At 45.9% G+C, this 13,073-nt stretch overlaps 1 protein-coding gene across 1 annotated transcript; it reads right to left on the reverse strand.

The window, feature by feature from the left end:
• Nucleotides 1–1,077: 1,077 nt before the first annotated feature.
• LOC133126808 (complement C1q-like protein 3) lies at nucleotides 1,078–5,744 on the reverse strand. The gene is made up of 2 exons (XM_061239204.1): nucleotides 5,130–5,744; nucleotides 1,078–1,257 (listed from the first exon to the last, which is right to left on the reverse strand). Exons 1-2 carry the CDS (start codon nucleotides 5,718–5,720, stop codon nucleotides 1,078–1,080), a joined length of 771 nt encoding a protein of 256 aa, XP_061095188.1. The 5' UTR covers nucleotides 5,721–5,744.
• Nucleotides 5,745–13,073: the final 7,329 nt, after the last annotated feature.

Raw genomic sequence — 13,073 nt, forward strand, 5'->3', positions numbered from 1 at the left:
CTCGCTCGCTATCTCTCTCTCTTTCTCCTGCTCTCTCTCTCTCTCTCGGCTCTTGTTGAATGACTTTGCCGCTTCGATGAGAGACTTACACCTGGCCTGCGGGCGGACATCCTCCCGGGAGGTTTGGTTCCCTGTTTTGTTTTGCTGTTTTTCACGTATTCGACCAGTGGACAGTACACTGCAAAAAATGAGGGTCATTAGAGTTCAGGTTAAGATTAGGATTTGGGGAAGGGAGACACAAGGTCAGGGCCCTATCCCACAGGAAGATGGTCCCAATAAATAATCCATTAAATTAAGTATCTAATGAAGTGAAATCAACAGAGAGGAAGGAAGAGGCCCAGCGCGGGGGTGGAGGTGTGGGGATAGGACAGGTCAGGGGTCAGGGTTCAGAGTTCAGGGTTCAGAGGTCGGTGCTACTCGGCATAAATGATGAACCCAGAGAAGGTGCTGCACTTGTTGAGAGTTCGAGGAAGAGGCCCAGGACAGGGGTGGAGGAATGGGGATGGGACAGGTCAGGGGTCAAAGGTCAGGGGTTAGAGGTGGTGCTAGTCGGCGTAGATGATGAACCCAGAGAAGGTGCTGCACTTGTTGAGAGTTCGAGGAAGAGGCCCAGGACAGGGGTGGAGGAGTAGGGATGGGACAGGTCAGGTGTCAAAGGTCAGGGGTTAGAGGTTGGTGCTAGTCGGCGTAGATGATGAACCCAGAGAAGGTGCTGCACTTGTTGAGAGTTCGAGGAAGAGGCCCAGGACAGGGGTGGAGGAGTAGGGATGGGACAGGTCAGGGGTCAAAGGTCAGGGGTTAGAGGTTGGTGCTAGTCGGCGTAGATGATGAACCCAGAGAAGGTGCTGCACTTGTTGAGAGTTCGAGGAAGAGGCCCAGGACAGGGGTGGAGGAGTAGGGATGGGACAGGTCAGGGGTCAAAGGTCAGGGGTTAGAGGTCGGTGGTAGTCGGCGTAGATGATGAACCCAGAGAAGGTGCTGCACTTGTTGAGAGTTCGAGGAAGAGGCCCAGGACAGGGGTGGAGGAGTGGGGACGGGACAGGTCAGGGGTCAAAGGTCAGGGGTTAGAGGTCGGCGCTAGTCGGCGTAGATGATGAACCCAGAGAAGGTGCTGTACTTGTTGTTGTTGCCGCCGTGGGCCTTGCCCCCGTCCAGTTTGATGTAGACCTCGTCCCCGGGCTCCAGGTGCAGCACGGCGCTGTTGCTGGCGTAGTCGTAGTTCTGATCCGCGTCCTGGGCGATGGCACTCGCCCGCACCTGGAAACCCCCCCCGGCCCCGGGGACCAGTTACTCACAGAGACCCTGGCCCCTTATGACACTCTCCACCTTCTCAACCAATCAGACTGCTGACTGCTATACTATCTTTTTGAGTCCCTATTACAACCTCACAAACATTTTTACTCAACTTTCTCAATTTTCCCCGACCAGAGCCAGAACCCCTTTGGGATTTGGGCGGAGCCACTTCGCATTGGACTGGGTGCTGAAAGGGTTAAAGACCAGCCCGTAGAACACTGAGCGCAGCCACTGAGAATGGAAAGCATGCAGAGCTCAATAATAATAATAATAATAATAATAATAATAATAATAATCGTCATCCTCATCCTCATCATCATCATCATCATCATCCTAAGGCAGACTCAACTCCACGTCCTGCGGGCCACAGTGTCCGCAGGCATTCGCTTCGACCATGCGCTACGCCCCCTGATTTCACTAATTAGCTTATTATCTGAGCCAAGCAGGTAAAATAATTCGTTAAATCAGATGGTGTAGCGCACGGGAGGAGCAAATGCCTGCAGACACTGGGTCCCGCAGGACGTGGAGTTCAGTAGCGCTGGCCTAAGATATTCAGTAATGTAAGAAAGTGTAGCCGCTTTTTGAAGCGTTGCTATGGTTTACGCTCTTGTTGAACATCACCTATTCAACTGAAGCAGGTGATTTGTTAAAAGTATGCCCAGCGTAAAATATTTTAGCAGGTCGTTGCAATGCCTCTTATCCACTGGAACATACGTCGACGTCAAATTTGGGGTTATCAGGGACTGGCGAGATACAAATAGAGAGCGTGTGCTCGCCGTGTTTTCATGTCTTTATAGGGGCGTGCACAAGAATCACACTTCCCACCACAGTCATTTATCTGGACTTTATGCAGTACACGGCTTTAGTTGTGAAATTATTAAATTTTATACTACTACTACTACTACTACTACTACTACTAATAATAATAATAATAATAATAATAATAATAATAATAATAATAATAATAATAATAATAATAATAATAATAATAATGTGATAACGGTATATCACGATGTACCGATATGCAAATCTTTGTATAATCATTTCGTTTCAAAATAATATCCTCATAACCTGCAATCTAAAGTTTTTCATACATTTTAAGTAGCCTATATTAAGTACCATATCTATTTTTTTGGGTTCTGGCCAGAACATGACGCAAGTACTTCAAAGTAGGAAAGTTGTTCAAACATCTTAATAAAAATGTCTAATAATGCGTCCACTGATTGCTTTCAGTGTTATACAGTTACAATTTCAGCGTTAAAATGCACCCATTCTCATTTATGCCTGGTAGACCGAAATTCCGACACATATGATAATACTTCCTCATACTTTGTCTTTCCGCAAAGCGTGAATATTTTAATCGGATGAAGCAAAACGTCCAATTGTCATATCATACGTTTTACTTTTTTTCCATTGAACGCCTATGACGCACTTCATTCGAAGCATAAGTAGCAGACGTAAAAGATCTCTCTTAAGCCTGAAGATGAACAAATGAAAATACATAGGCTAATATTCGGTTTATGCATCAGTACAAACAAATACAAAAATAAAAAGAATAATGCTAGTGTCACACCAGGGCTGCAGACATAAGGTCAAGCGATTGTCTTACCAATCCAAGAAGATATTTCTGCAACTACTCCCCCCCCCCCCCCCCCCCCCTAAAATAGCCTATATGCTTTAAAATAACCTATATGCAGGACACATAATCATATTATTTCAATTAAATTATGTATTTGTCAATTTCACTGAGAAATACTCGGCCTATAGCCGGTATACATAAAAACATAATAAATTAATAATTTTAATGAAGGTTATACACGTGCACACTTTGTGTAGATTGCACACTTTGTCTAATTCCCCTTACTGTACATTTCTGTCGCGTTATTCTGTTTACCAGAGCATTACGAATTAATCTAGGTAATATTGCTGTTGAAAATAATGACAATAACTTTCATATGAGCACGAATTTGGTCAAACATGGCCCTCTCGTGTCGCATCACAACGGAGAGTCTCACTATGAAGCGGAGACACAAACGAGTGTTGGCCTGTTTGTATTGATTTTTATGTTTAAAGTATTGCACTGTAACCTTTTACATAAGTGCGTGCATATGGCTTCAGGCAATGAATAGTGCTGGTCCTAAGTCATCAGACCCGCGATCGATAGTAATAGTCATTTGACAATATCACAATATAAAGTCAGATTCCATAGCAAGAGCCAGAGGGAACTGGAGAATTTAGTGTTATTGGGAAGCAAATGGGTTTGGGATATTGTTTTAGATTTAGCATAAGACACGGCTAGTAAACCCACGCAACGATGGGCAGTGGCTGGGCCGAGGTTCAGTTTAGAAATATGCGTTTTCAGACTGTGCAGGATAATGGACGCTGTCTATTCCTGATAGTGTTCGGGATTCGTGGGGATTCGTTTTGAACCCCGGAGTAATTTAAAACAACCATTCGCAGTTAATAAAAGAGTGGCATGTTGTCTCCACTCGTTTTTAAACGCGCCCTTAGGATTTAAAATCATATTTTATTCCGTTGTTAAATTGTAAGAGGAAGCAATTTCCGGAGAGATGTCAGTCCAAAACGAAACGACACACTGCAATTGAGAGTCAAATTTGCGCTTGTGCGATTCGCAATTGGAAGCAAATCATATTATACTGTTAAAATAATCTCAGCGAATTGTACCTTGGACGAATTTAACGCTGAATCGTGCACCTTAGTCGCGGACTACTGGTCACCACAGGGTTGACAAAATATCGAGGCACTGCGTTTCCAATTGGTGCGTTGATATCCAATGACAACCCATGGCAGGGTGACCATAGAAAATTTTATGAATTGCTATCGGGAATTCATCTTTTTGTTTGGAAAACATTTTTATTAGAATTTTAACAAGGTCACTTCATATTTATAAATACATTAACTCATCAAGGTTGACAAGAATCACCTGCACTTACGCATGCAATTAGTGATATTAGTAGTAATAATAGTAATATTGTTTACTACTGCAAAATTAGGATTACGTGCTTCGGAGATTTATCATGCAATTGTACATTATCCCTACATTATTCGCAGGTAATATTTTTTTCCCGTTAGGGGTTCAGAGTAACCAAAAAATGGAATTAAAGTCGCAGCCTACCGTGGGGCAGCCTGGGTGACAACATCTCCTTTGGGTGGCCAAAAAACCCGCCGAAAAAAACGGGGAATATCGACTGTGAACCATTGCTCTTGGTCAATGTTCAAAATATATCTGCGTCCACTTTAACGGAACTTTTCCCAAATAAACCTTATCACCGTTAAGGCTATTAATAAGTTATGAATATATAAGTTACGAGTGTATTTATATATAGATATATATACAAATATTAAAATAGAGAACGGAAAAATAGCATGTGTTACAAATAGGCTAACAATAAGAGACTGTCCCGGTAGCTTGCAGGTACGCACCGATGATTCGACCCGACCATCCATCCTCAGACACCGGCGGGCGACACGGTTTGCGGACCCGGCGGGCGTGGAGGATATAGCTACGAGACAATTAAGTCTGCCGTGCGACTACTTTTCCCATCGAATCGACCATATCTGGACATAGGCTACCAGTGTATTAAGTTAGATTAAGAGATTGTGTTGTAAATACGATGAAGACTAAGAGTACAGGTCTGACAGACTGGGAGACAGGTAGGACAGACTTCATTTTTGCTTTTCTCTCCGTTTCATCCACACAGGACCGTAAAAACGGCCCTTCATCTATAGCCTACTGTTGTGTACGTCGGTGTTGTAAGTGCACTACAACTTTTATTTTTTATTTTATTTTTTAAATTTTTGTTCACTTTTCTCACCTGGTTGTTTTTACAGAGATCAGCCCACATGCTGGTGCCGTCCCCGCCGCGCATCAGGACGTGGTAGGTGAAGTAGTATATCCCGGGTATGGAGCAGGTGAACTTCCCCGTGGTCGGGTCGTAGTGGTTGCCCAGGTTGGTGACCACGTCGTCGAATTTCAAAAGCTCGTAGCCCTCGTGTTGCTTTTTAAGTCCGGCGTAGAAGGCGATTTTGGGCACGGTGCTGTAGGTGGCCGCGCTGATGGCACCCGCTGCCGCGTTGGGTCCCGGTGGCCCGGGTAATCCAGGACGCCCGGGGTCCCCTCTCTCCCCCGGCGGACCCGCCGGACCGGGCGGTCCTGCTTCACCTGCCGAACCCCTTGGGCCCATCTTCCCGGGACGGCCGGGCTCCCCTTTCGGACCCTGAATAAAAGTCGGTAACGACTGAATGAGGCTGTTGTCCCGCACGGTGTCCGCAGTGGCGGTGCTGGAGGGCGATTTAGTCCCGTACGGATCGCACACCATGCGGCAGGTTCCGAGCATCTCATAGTGCGCAGCGGTACCAGCAGAGTTGACCAACACAGGTATCAGAACCACCAGCACCAGCACCATGATGACTCCGACCACCCCTGCAGCGATCAGCCGCTTCCTGCTGACCAGCCTCGTCAGAGCAGGACGGTCCTCTTGTCTGCTTTTGGGCGAAATCTTGCTGGTTGATGGGACACCCTTTAAACAGAAAAAAAACCAGGCTGGTGTCTATTTTTGGTCCGCAGGTAATGTTAATTAACTTTCTGGGCCCTGTGCTCCCCCCTCCTCCTATTCCTCTTCACTTTTTAAAGTGCTGATCTGTACTTTATTTTAGTCTCACAAATCTAAAACTTAAGCCGTTTTTTTTTTTTTTTTTTCGTTTTTACCACAGGCGTTTGGCGCTGTGGTCAGAGGCACGGGCGCTTAAAAAAGCCAATCTTCAGCATCTCACCTTCTGCGCTTTAAAGCCCCTCAGTATATCCACGCGTGGTCAAGCGACACAAAACCGCGCTTCCCCCAACGGGGACGGAGAGATCACAGTCCTTTATCCTCCCGTCCACTGTCCTCGGTATTTTTTATTTATTTAAAAACCCAAACCGTGCGTTCAGCGGGATTTAACGTCCACTTTTTCTTTTTGTCGTTGCGCGCCGAAACGAGATCAGACATCAGGAGAATGACAGGAGAGATGTGCGTCCAAGTTCATGAGCCGCTGGCTGTAGACGTGTTTGAAATGTGGAGAGTGGAGCGCGTCTGAACGAGTTGTGAATTGTGTGCATGGTACTAGATGGAGGGGGAGGGGGCTCGGTCCACTTTTTTTTAAAAGATGGAAATGTTAAGCAAACCGCTGCCACTTATAAGGCTATTTTGACATTTTCCCTGGTCCACTGCTCGGCTTCTGGCGCCCGATAAAGAGGAGCAGAGAGTGGAACCCAAATCTTAAAAAATAAATAAATAAATATGTTGGAATAACTTGGCATTTCATATAGGCTGCACTCGCAGAAAAAAAACAAAACAAAAAAAACGAAAAAAAAAACAGATATAACACGGCCGCATTTTATAGGGCACTATGCTTTCATTTTTCAGCTCTGACTCACAAATCATTTTGCGAGAGATAACATTTCGTGACTATCCACAGTAATAGCCTACTTGGTGTCGGACGAGTTAGGCGACGTCTGACGTTGATCTAGTTCATAGATTAGCCCACTAGGCAAATTTTTTGTAAAAACTAGTGAACAAATTAATATTTATTATTATTACTATTATTATTTGTTTCCCAATGGTTATTTAAATTTGTTTTGTTTTTTTGATATATATATATATATATATATGCAATGCAATGTCACACATACTTCAGGAAATATTAGGTTATAATAGGGGTTATTTAACGTACCCTCCACTCTTGAACCAGCATGGAGCGAAAGCTGCCTTGAAACGGCTTGACTAATTTAATCCCAGCCGCTGCAAGAACCTTGAAATCCTATTCGGATATAGAATAGAGGCTAGAGCGATCACGAAAATGGCATTTCTGCCAATGAATGCATTCATTCTGCCAGGAGATTTACGGTCGTGATAAATAAATACAAAACACCATGAATACTGAACCGAAAGACTTCCAACAATCAATCAATCAGAAGCTCCATGTCACATACGTTCGACTCGCCATCCGTTAAACAGGTCATAGGTCTGCTTTGGTTCGGCACACTTGGCAATTTGGTTTTACTCGCAAATGCAACAGGTGTGTGTGTGTGTGTGTGTGTGTGTGTGTGTGTGTGTTCGGGGGGTGGGCACTTTGTGCTTATCTAGGGGTGTGCATATCCCTAACAGTTGCGTCTTCACCGACTCAACAGTCGTGGTCTGCCGCCCCTCTTGCTGTCAGACCCGACTACTTGGATCCCGTTGTTATCTGTCACAGGCGAGCTGGTGTTGTGGCGAAGGACACCTGGGGCGACAGCGGTTCGTCCAGGCTCCTCTGTTTCCGATAGTCGTCTGGCTTCGTGAGCGCCTGATCGCGCCGTATGTTCCCCGCCTGTCGTCTGTCACGATCTGAACCATAACGGTCGCTCGGTCAAAGGCTGCTCCACGTCGACACATTTCCGGGCTCGCTCGGGGATGTAATGTACCGGTGATATATTTATTTTGGCTTCACATCCCAGTTGCTCAAATCGTGGTCATCGAGGGCAGAGAACTGCTGGTTTTCCACCCTCTCTTTACCTGGTCAGTCAGGTGTGAGGACAGTTGGGCCAATCAGCAGTACTAATTGTTCAGGTAAATTACCTGGGAGGAAAGAAAACCAGGGCCAGATGTGAGTATCCATGCTTAACATTTTCCTGTAAGCCAAGATAATAAAATAATAATAATAATAATAATAATAATAATAATAATAATAAACACAAAACATTTTAGAGAGATGACAAAACAAACATACAAAAATAAAACAAAAAGGTAAGGAATGCAGACTAGCAGTTATACCCAAACATATCAAACAATAATTTTGTTAGATCTCCAGGAACAGGGTTGGACAGCCCTGCTCTCGCTGTTGAATGAGGTGTGCTTTGTTAGGGTTGGAGCAAAAACCATCAGACAAATGTGTGATAACGAAATTATCGACGTGCAATCACATCTACTGCAGAACTCGGGCGGAAAAAAAGCACTGCGCACACATACATACACACACACACACACACACACACTCACACACACACACACACACACACACACACTCACACACACACACACACACACACACTCACACACACACAGGCACTCACACACACACACACACACACACACACACACGCACTCACACACACACACACACTCACACACACTCACACACACACACACTCACACACACACACTCACACACACACTCACACTCACACACACACACACACACAGGCACTCACACACACACTCACACACACACAGGCACTCACACACACACACACTCACACACACACAGGCATACACACACACACACACACTCACACACACACACACACACACACACACACACAGGCACTCACACACACACACTCACACACACACAGGCACACACATACACACACACACTCACACACACTCACACACACACACACACTCACTCACACACACACACACACACACACACACGCTCACACACACACACGCAGGCACGAGCACACACACATATAAAATGCGCACTGCAGTGAAACAGGGGTACAAGCCTCCTTGTCTTCCCTGACATGTGCCTGTTGGTTAAAGAGCTCTTTGGCCGGAATAACAGCAGACAGGGAGTGTTGGCCTAGCAGAAGCCAAACGAGACGGTTAGGCTGGCTACTGCACACCTGACTCCACACTGCTTACAGTCAAGTCCACTGTAGTAATAATATTAATAATAATAATAATAATAATAATAATAATAACAATTTGATATTGTGCTCGCCTCACAGCAAGGAGGTCTGGGTTCGAATCCCGGTCGACCGGGGCCTCTCTGTGCGGAGTTTGCATGTTCTCCCCGTGACAGAATTACACATCAACAGGATTGGTTGCATTACATTACATTGCATTACATTATTGGCATTTGGCAGACGCTCTTATCCAGAGCGACGTACAACAAAGTGCATACCCATAACCAGGGATACGTTCGCTGAAAGACCCTAGAGGGAAGTACAATTTCAACTGCTACCTGTACAACAAAGATAAGGACGAGGGCCAATTATTTTTTTTTTGAACAAAGAAACAAAGAAACAGAGCAAAAGTGACCAAAGTTAACTATCCAAACACTGCTTACCTAGCCAACTAAAAATACTGATACACAAAGCAAGTCACAGAGACAACAATTAAGGTTCACAGGGAGGTAGGGAGGGATGGGGAGAGGTGCTGCTTGAAGAGGTGTGTCTTCAGCTTGCGCTTGAAGGTGGGGAGAGATTCTACAGTTCTGACCTCAACAGGGAGTTTGTTCCACCACCGTGGAGCCAGAACAGACAGTAGTCGTGAGCGTGATGTGGAGGTTGCCATGCAAGGCACCAACCAGGAGCAATTAGGGGTTGGGTGTCCTGCTCAGGGACATTTTGACACACCCAGGGTGGGATCGAACTGGCAACCCTCCGACTGCCAGACGACTGCTCTTACCACCTGAGCCAATGCCGCCTCCATAGTGTGTCAGTGTTTGGGTAATCCTAAAATGTAAATATTAATTAATTCATTCATTATTCTAACCCGCTTATCCTGAACAGGGTCGCAGGGAGGCTGGAGCCTATCCCAGCATACATTGGGCCAAAGGCAGGAATACACCCTGGACAGGTCGCCAGTCCATTGCAGGGCACACACACCATTCACTCACAGACTCATACCCACGGGCAATTTAGACTCTCCAATCAGCCTAACCTGCATGTCTTTGGACTGTGGGAGGAAACCCACGCGAACACAGGGAGAACATGCAGACTCCACACAGAGAGGCCCCGGCCGACCGGGATTCAAACCCAAGACCTTGCTGTGATGTGGCAGTGCTACCCACTGCACCATCCGTGCCGCCCAAAATGTAAATATATTCATTCATTTTAACTATGTTCCGCTGAGCATCGTTAAAGGTAATACTTGAATTTTTAAATTGTTCAACTCTTTCGCCTCCGTGGTTTCCACACTGCCTTCCTGGTTGCTTGGGTCGTAACTGAGCGCAATGCACTGTGGGATACTCTTACAAGCACAGTGTCCAGTGTTCACATTGACATATGACATTTCACTGAAGGCAGTGTGACATCCGGGTAGTTTTAGCATGATGATTTTACGCAGCTATGATTTTGGACATACTAATACTATTTCAACACACTCAGTAGTAAAATCGTGTGTAACTTCGGACGCAGCCTGTGGCTTAGTGGCCCCCTTGCCAAATAAGGCCACCAGGTACCTCAGGCTTCGTGCAAACATTATCAGGGTGGCCTGAAGCAGCCCTGCCAGATCAGGCCCCCAAACGCGGCAGGGAGCGTGCTATGTGGCTCTCTGGACCTCATAAATCAAGCAGTAAAAATCAATTGGAGCCGATGTGTCCTTGAAAGGGCGAGACTCGGACAACAAGAAGATAGAAAATAAACAAATACAATGGAAAACGAGAAAAAAAGGTAAAGGGGGGGAAGAGATTCAAAGCGAAGCAAAACTTATGGTAATTAATTCGACAGAAAAACAGAAATAAAACAAAAACAGGACTGCCCTTCTTGTCTATTGGTTGCATTTTAAGGAAGGAAAGTTTGCACACATCGATCGTCTTTAAAGGCCAGATAGGAATTGTGTTCGGCTTCTCGGCCCTCCACACATCCCTGCCCAACCCCGTTCCTGGAGATCTACCGTCCTGTATGTTTTCACACCTCACTCACGACCTCTGCAGATCAATTTCAACCCGAAAATGAGTGGACACTTTAAATCACACATCCCTGTTTTCCGGGGGACAGTAGAACTTTGTGGCACATCCTTGTGTAGCCATCTTCAGAGGAAGCATGTGAACTGCCACCAGGAATGGCAAAAACCTACCTTTACACTTAGTAATTTAGCCAAACCGCCCAAAGGGCAGTCTGGCACCAATAATCATTCCACGGTCAAAGTCACTTCACATTTCTCCCCCATTCGGAAATTTGGTCTGAAAAACAGCTGAACCTCTTGACCACGGCTGCATTCCTTTATTCATTTAGTTGCTGCCACATGATTGGCTGATGAAATATTGGCTGGTGTACAGGTGTACCTAATAAAGTGCTCAGTGAGTGCACATTTTCCAGTTCTGGTTCTGTTCTCCCCTGGCTTCCTACTGTGGCATTGCCACCCACTCCACAGGTGAGAGAGAGAGAGAGAGGTCAGAGGTCAGAGGTCAGCCGACACAATTTCCGCTTTCTGCCGGATGACATTTTGCTGCAGGCACATACTGGCCATTTGAGTCTTAGACTAAGTAGGGTTTTGAAAAATGCCGATAAGACACGCTGGAGTCTTTTATGGACTAGACATGATAAAACTGGCAGGAAATAAAGACACAGACGATGGGAATGTTTTAATGTTTTTCATTTTTATTTTTAATGCATTTTCTTTTTTTCCAAATCTGAATGAATGCAGGGCTGTGGGCTGGCCTTGGACATGTATGGCGATGAGGGCCCGGCGGTGGCCTAGCCAAGGAATTCATTTTGGAGGAAGGGCAGGGTCAAAAGCCTTTACAGAACTGACAAACTATAATGGGAGGGGTCACTCAAATTCGCACTGCAATAAGAAGAGCATCATGGATATAATGTGTATTTTTGTCCCTTCAAACTGTGTGTGTGTGTGCGTGTGTGTGTGTGTGTGAGAGAGAGTGTGTGTGTGTGTATGTGGAGGGGATGAACTCGTAATAAAGAATAAAGACACAGGTCAGGCGTGAAGAGGGAACAGGTGTGTAATAAAGACACAGGTCAGGTGTGGAGAGGGAACAGGTGCATAATAAAGACATAGGTCAGGTGTGGAGAGGGAACAGGTGTGTAATAAAGACACAGGTCAGGTGTGGAGAGGGAACAGGTGTGTAATAAAGACACAGGTCTGGCATGGAGAGGGAACAGGTGTGTAATAAAGACACAGGTCAGGCGTAGAGAGGGAACAGGTGTGTAATAAAGACACAGGTCAGGCGTGGAGAGGGAACAGGTGTGTAAAGACACAGGTCAGGCATGGAGAGGGAACAGGTATGTAATAAAGACACAGGTCAGGCGTAGAGAGGGAACAGGTGTGTAATAAAGACACAGGTCAGGCGTGGAGAGGGAACAGGTGTGTAAAGACACAGGTCAGGCATGGAGAGGGAACAGGTGTGTAATAAAGACACAGGTCAGGTGTGGAGAGGGAACAGGTACGTAATAAAGACACAGGTCAGGCGTAGAGAGGGAACAGGTGCGTAATAAAGACACAGGTCAGGCATGGAGAGGGAACAGGTGTGTAAAGACACAGGTCAGGTGTGGAGAGGGAACAGGTGTGTAATAAAGAGACAGGTCAGGTGTGGAGGGAACAGGTGCGTAATAAAGAGACAGGTCAGGCATGGAGAGGGAACAGGTGTGTAATAAAGACACAGGTCAGATGTGGAGAGGGAACAGGTGTGTAATAAAGAGACAGGTCAGGTGTGGAGAGGGAACAGGTGTGTAAAGACACAGGTCAGGTGTGGAGAGGGAACAGGTATGTAATAAAGAGACAGGTCAGGTGTGGAGAGGGAACAGGTGCGTAATAAAGAGACAGGTCAGGCATGGAGAGGGAACAGGTGTGTAATAAAGAGACAGGTCAGGCGTGGAGAGGGAACAGGTGTGTAAAGACACAGGTCAGGTGTGGAGAGGGAACAGGTACGTAATAAAGAGACAGGTCAGGTGTGGAGAGGGAACAGGTGTGTAATAAAGACACAGGTCAGGCGTGGAGAGGGAACAGGTGTGTAATAAAGACACAGGTCAGGTGTGGAGAGGGAACAGGTGT

This window comes from Conger conger, chromosome 4 (genome assembly GCF_963514075.1).
Source record: "Conger conger chromosome 4, fConCon1.1, whole genome shotgun sequence".
In the NCBI taxonomy this organism is placed as follows: domain Eukaryota; kingdom Metazoa; phylum Chordata; class Actinopteri; order Anguilliformes; family Congridae; genus Conger; species Conger conger.

What these genes read in the sequence shown, in the direction of transcription:
- LOC133126808 (XM_061239204.1), bottom strand. Translation starts at nt 5,720, where the DNA reads ATGGTGCTGGTGCTGGTGGTTCTGATACCTGTGTTGGTCAACTCTGCT. An exon ending in ATCTCTGTAAAAACAACCAG is followed by an intron (nt 1,258 to 5,129) that starts GTGAGAAAAGTG and finishes GGGGGTTTCCAG; the next exon opens with GTGCGGGCGAGTGCCATCGC.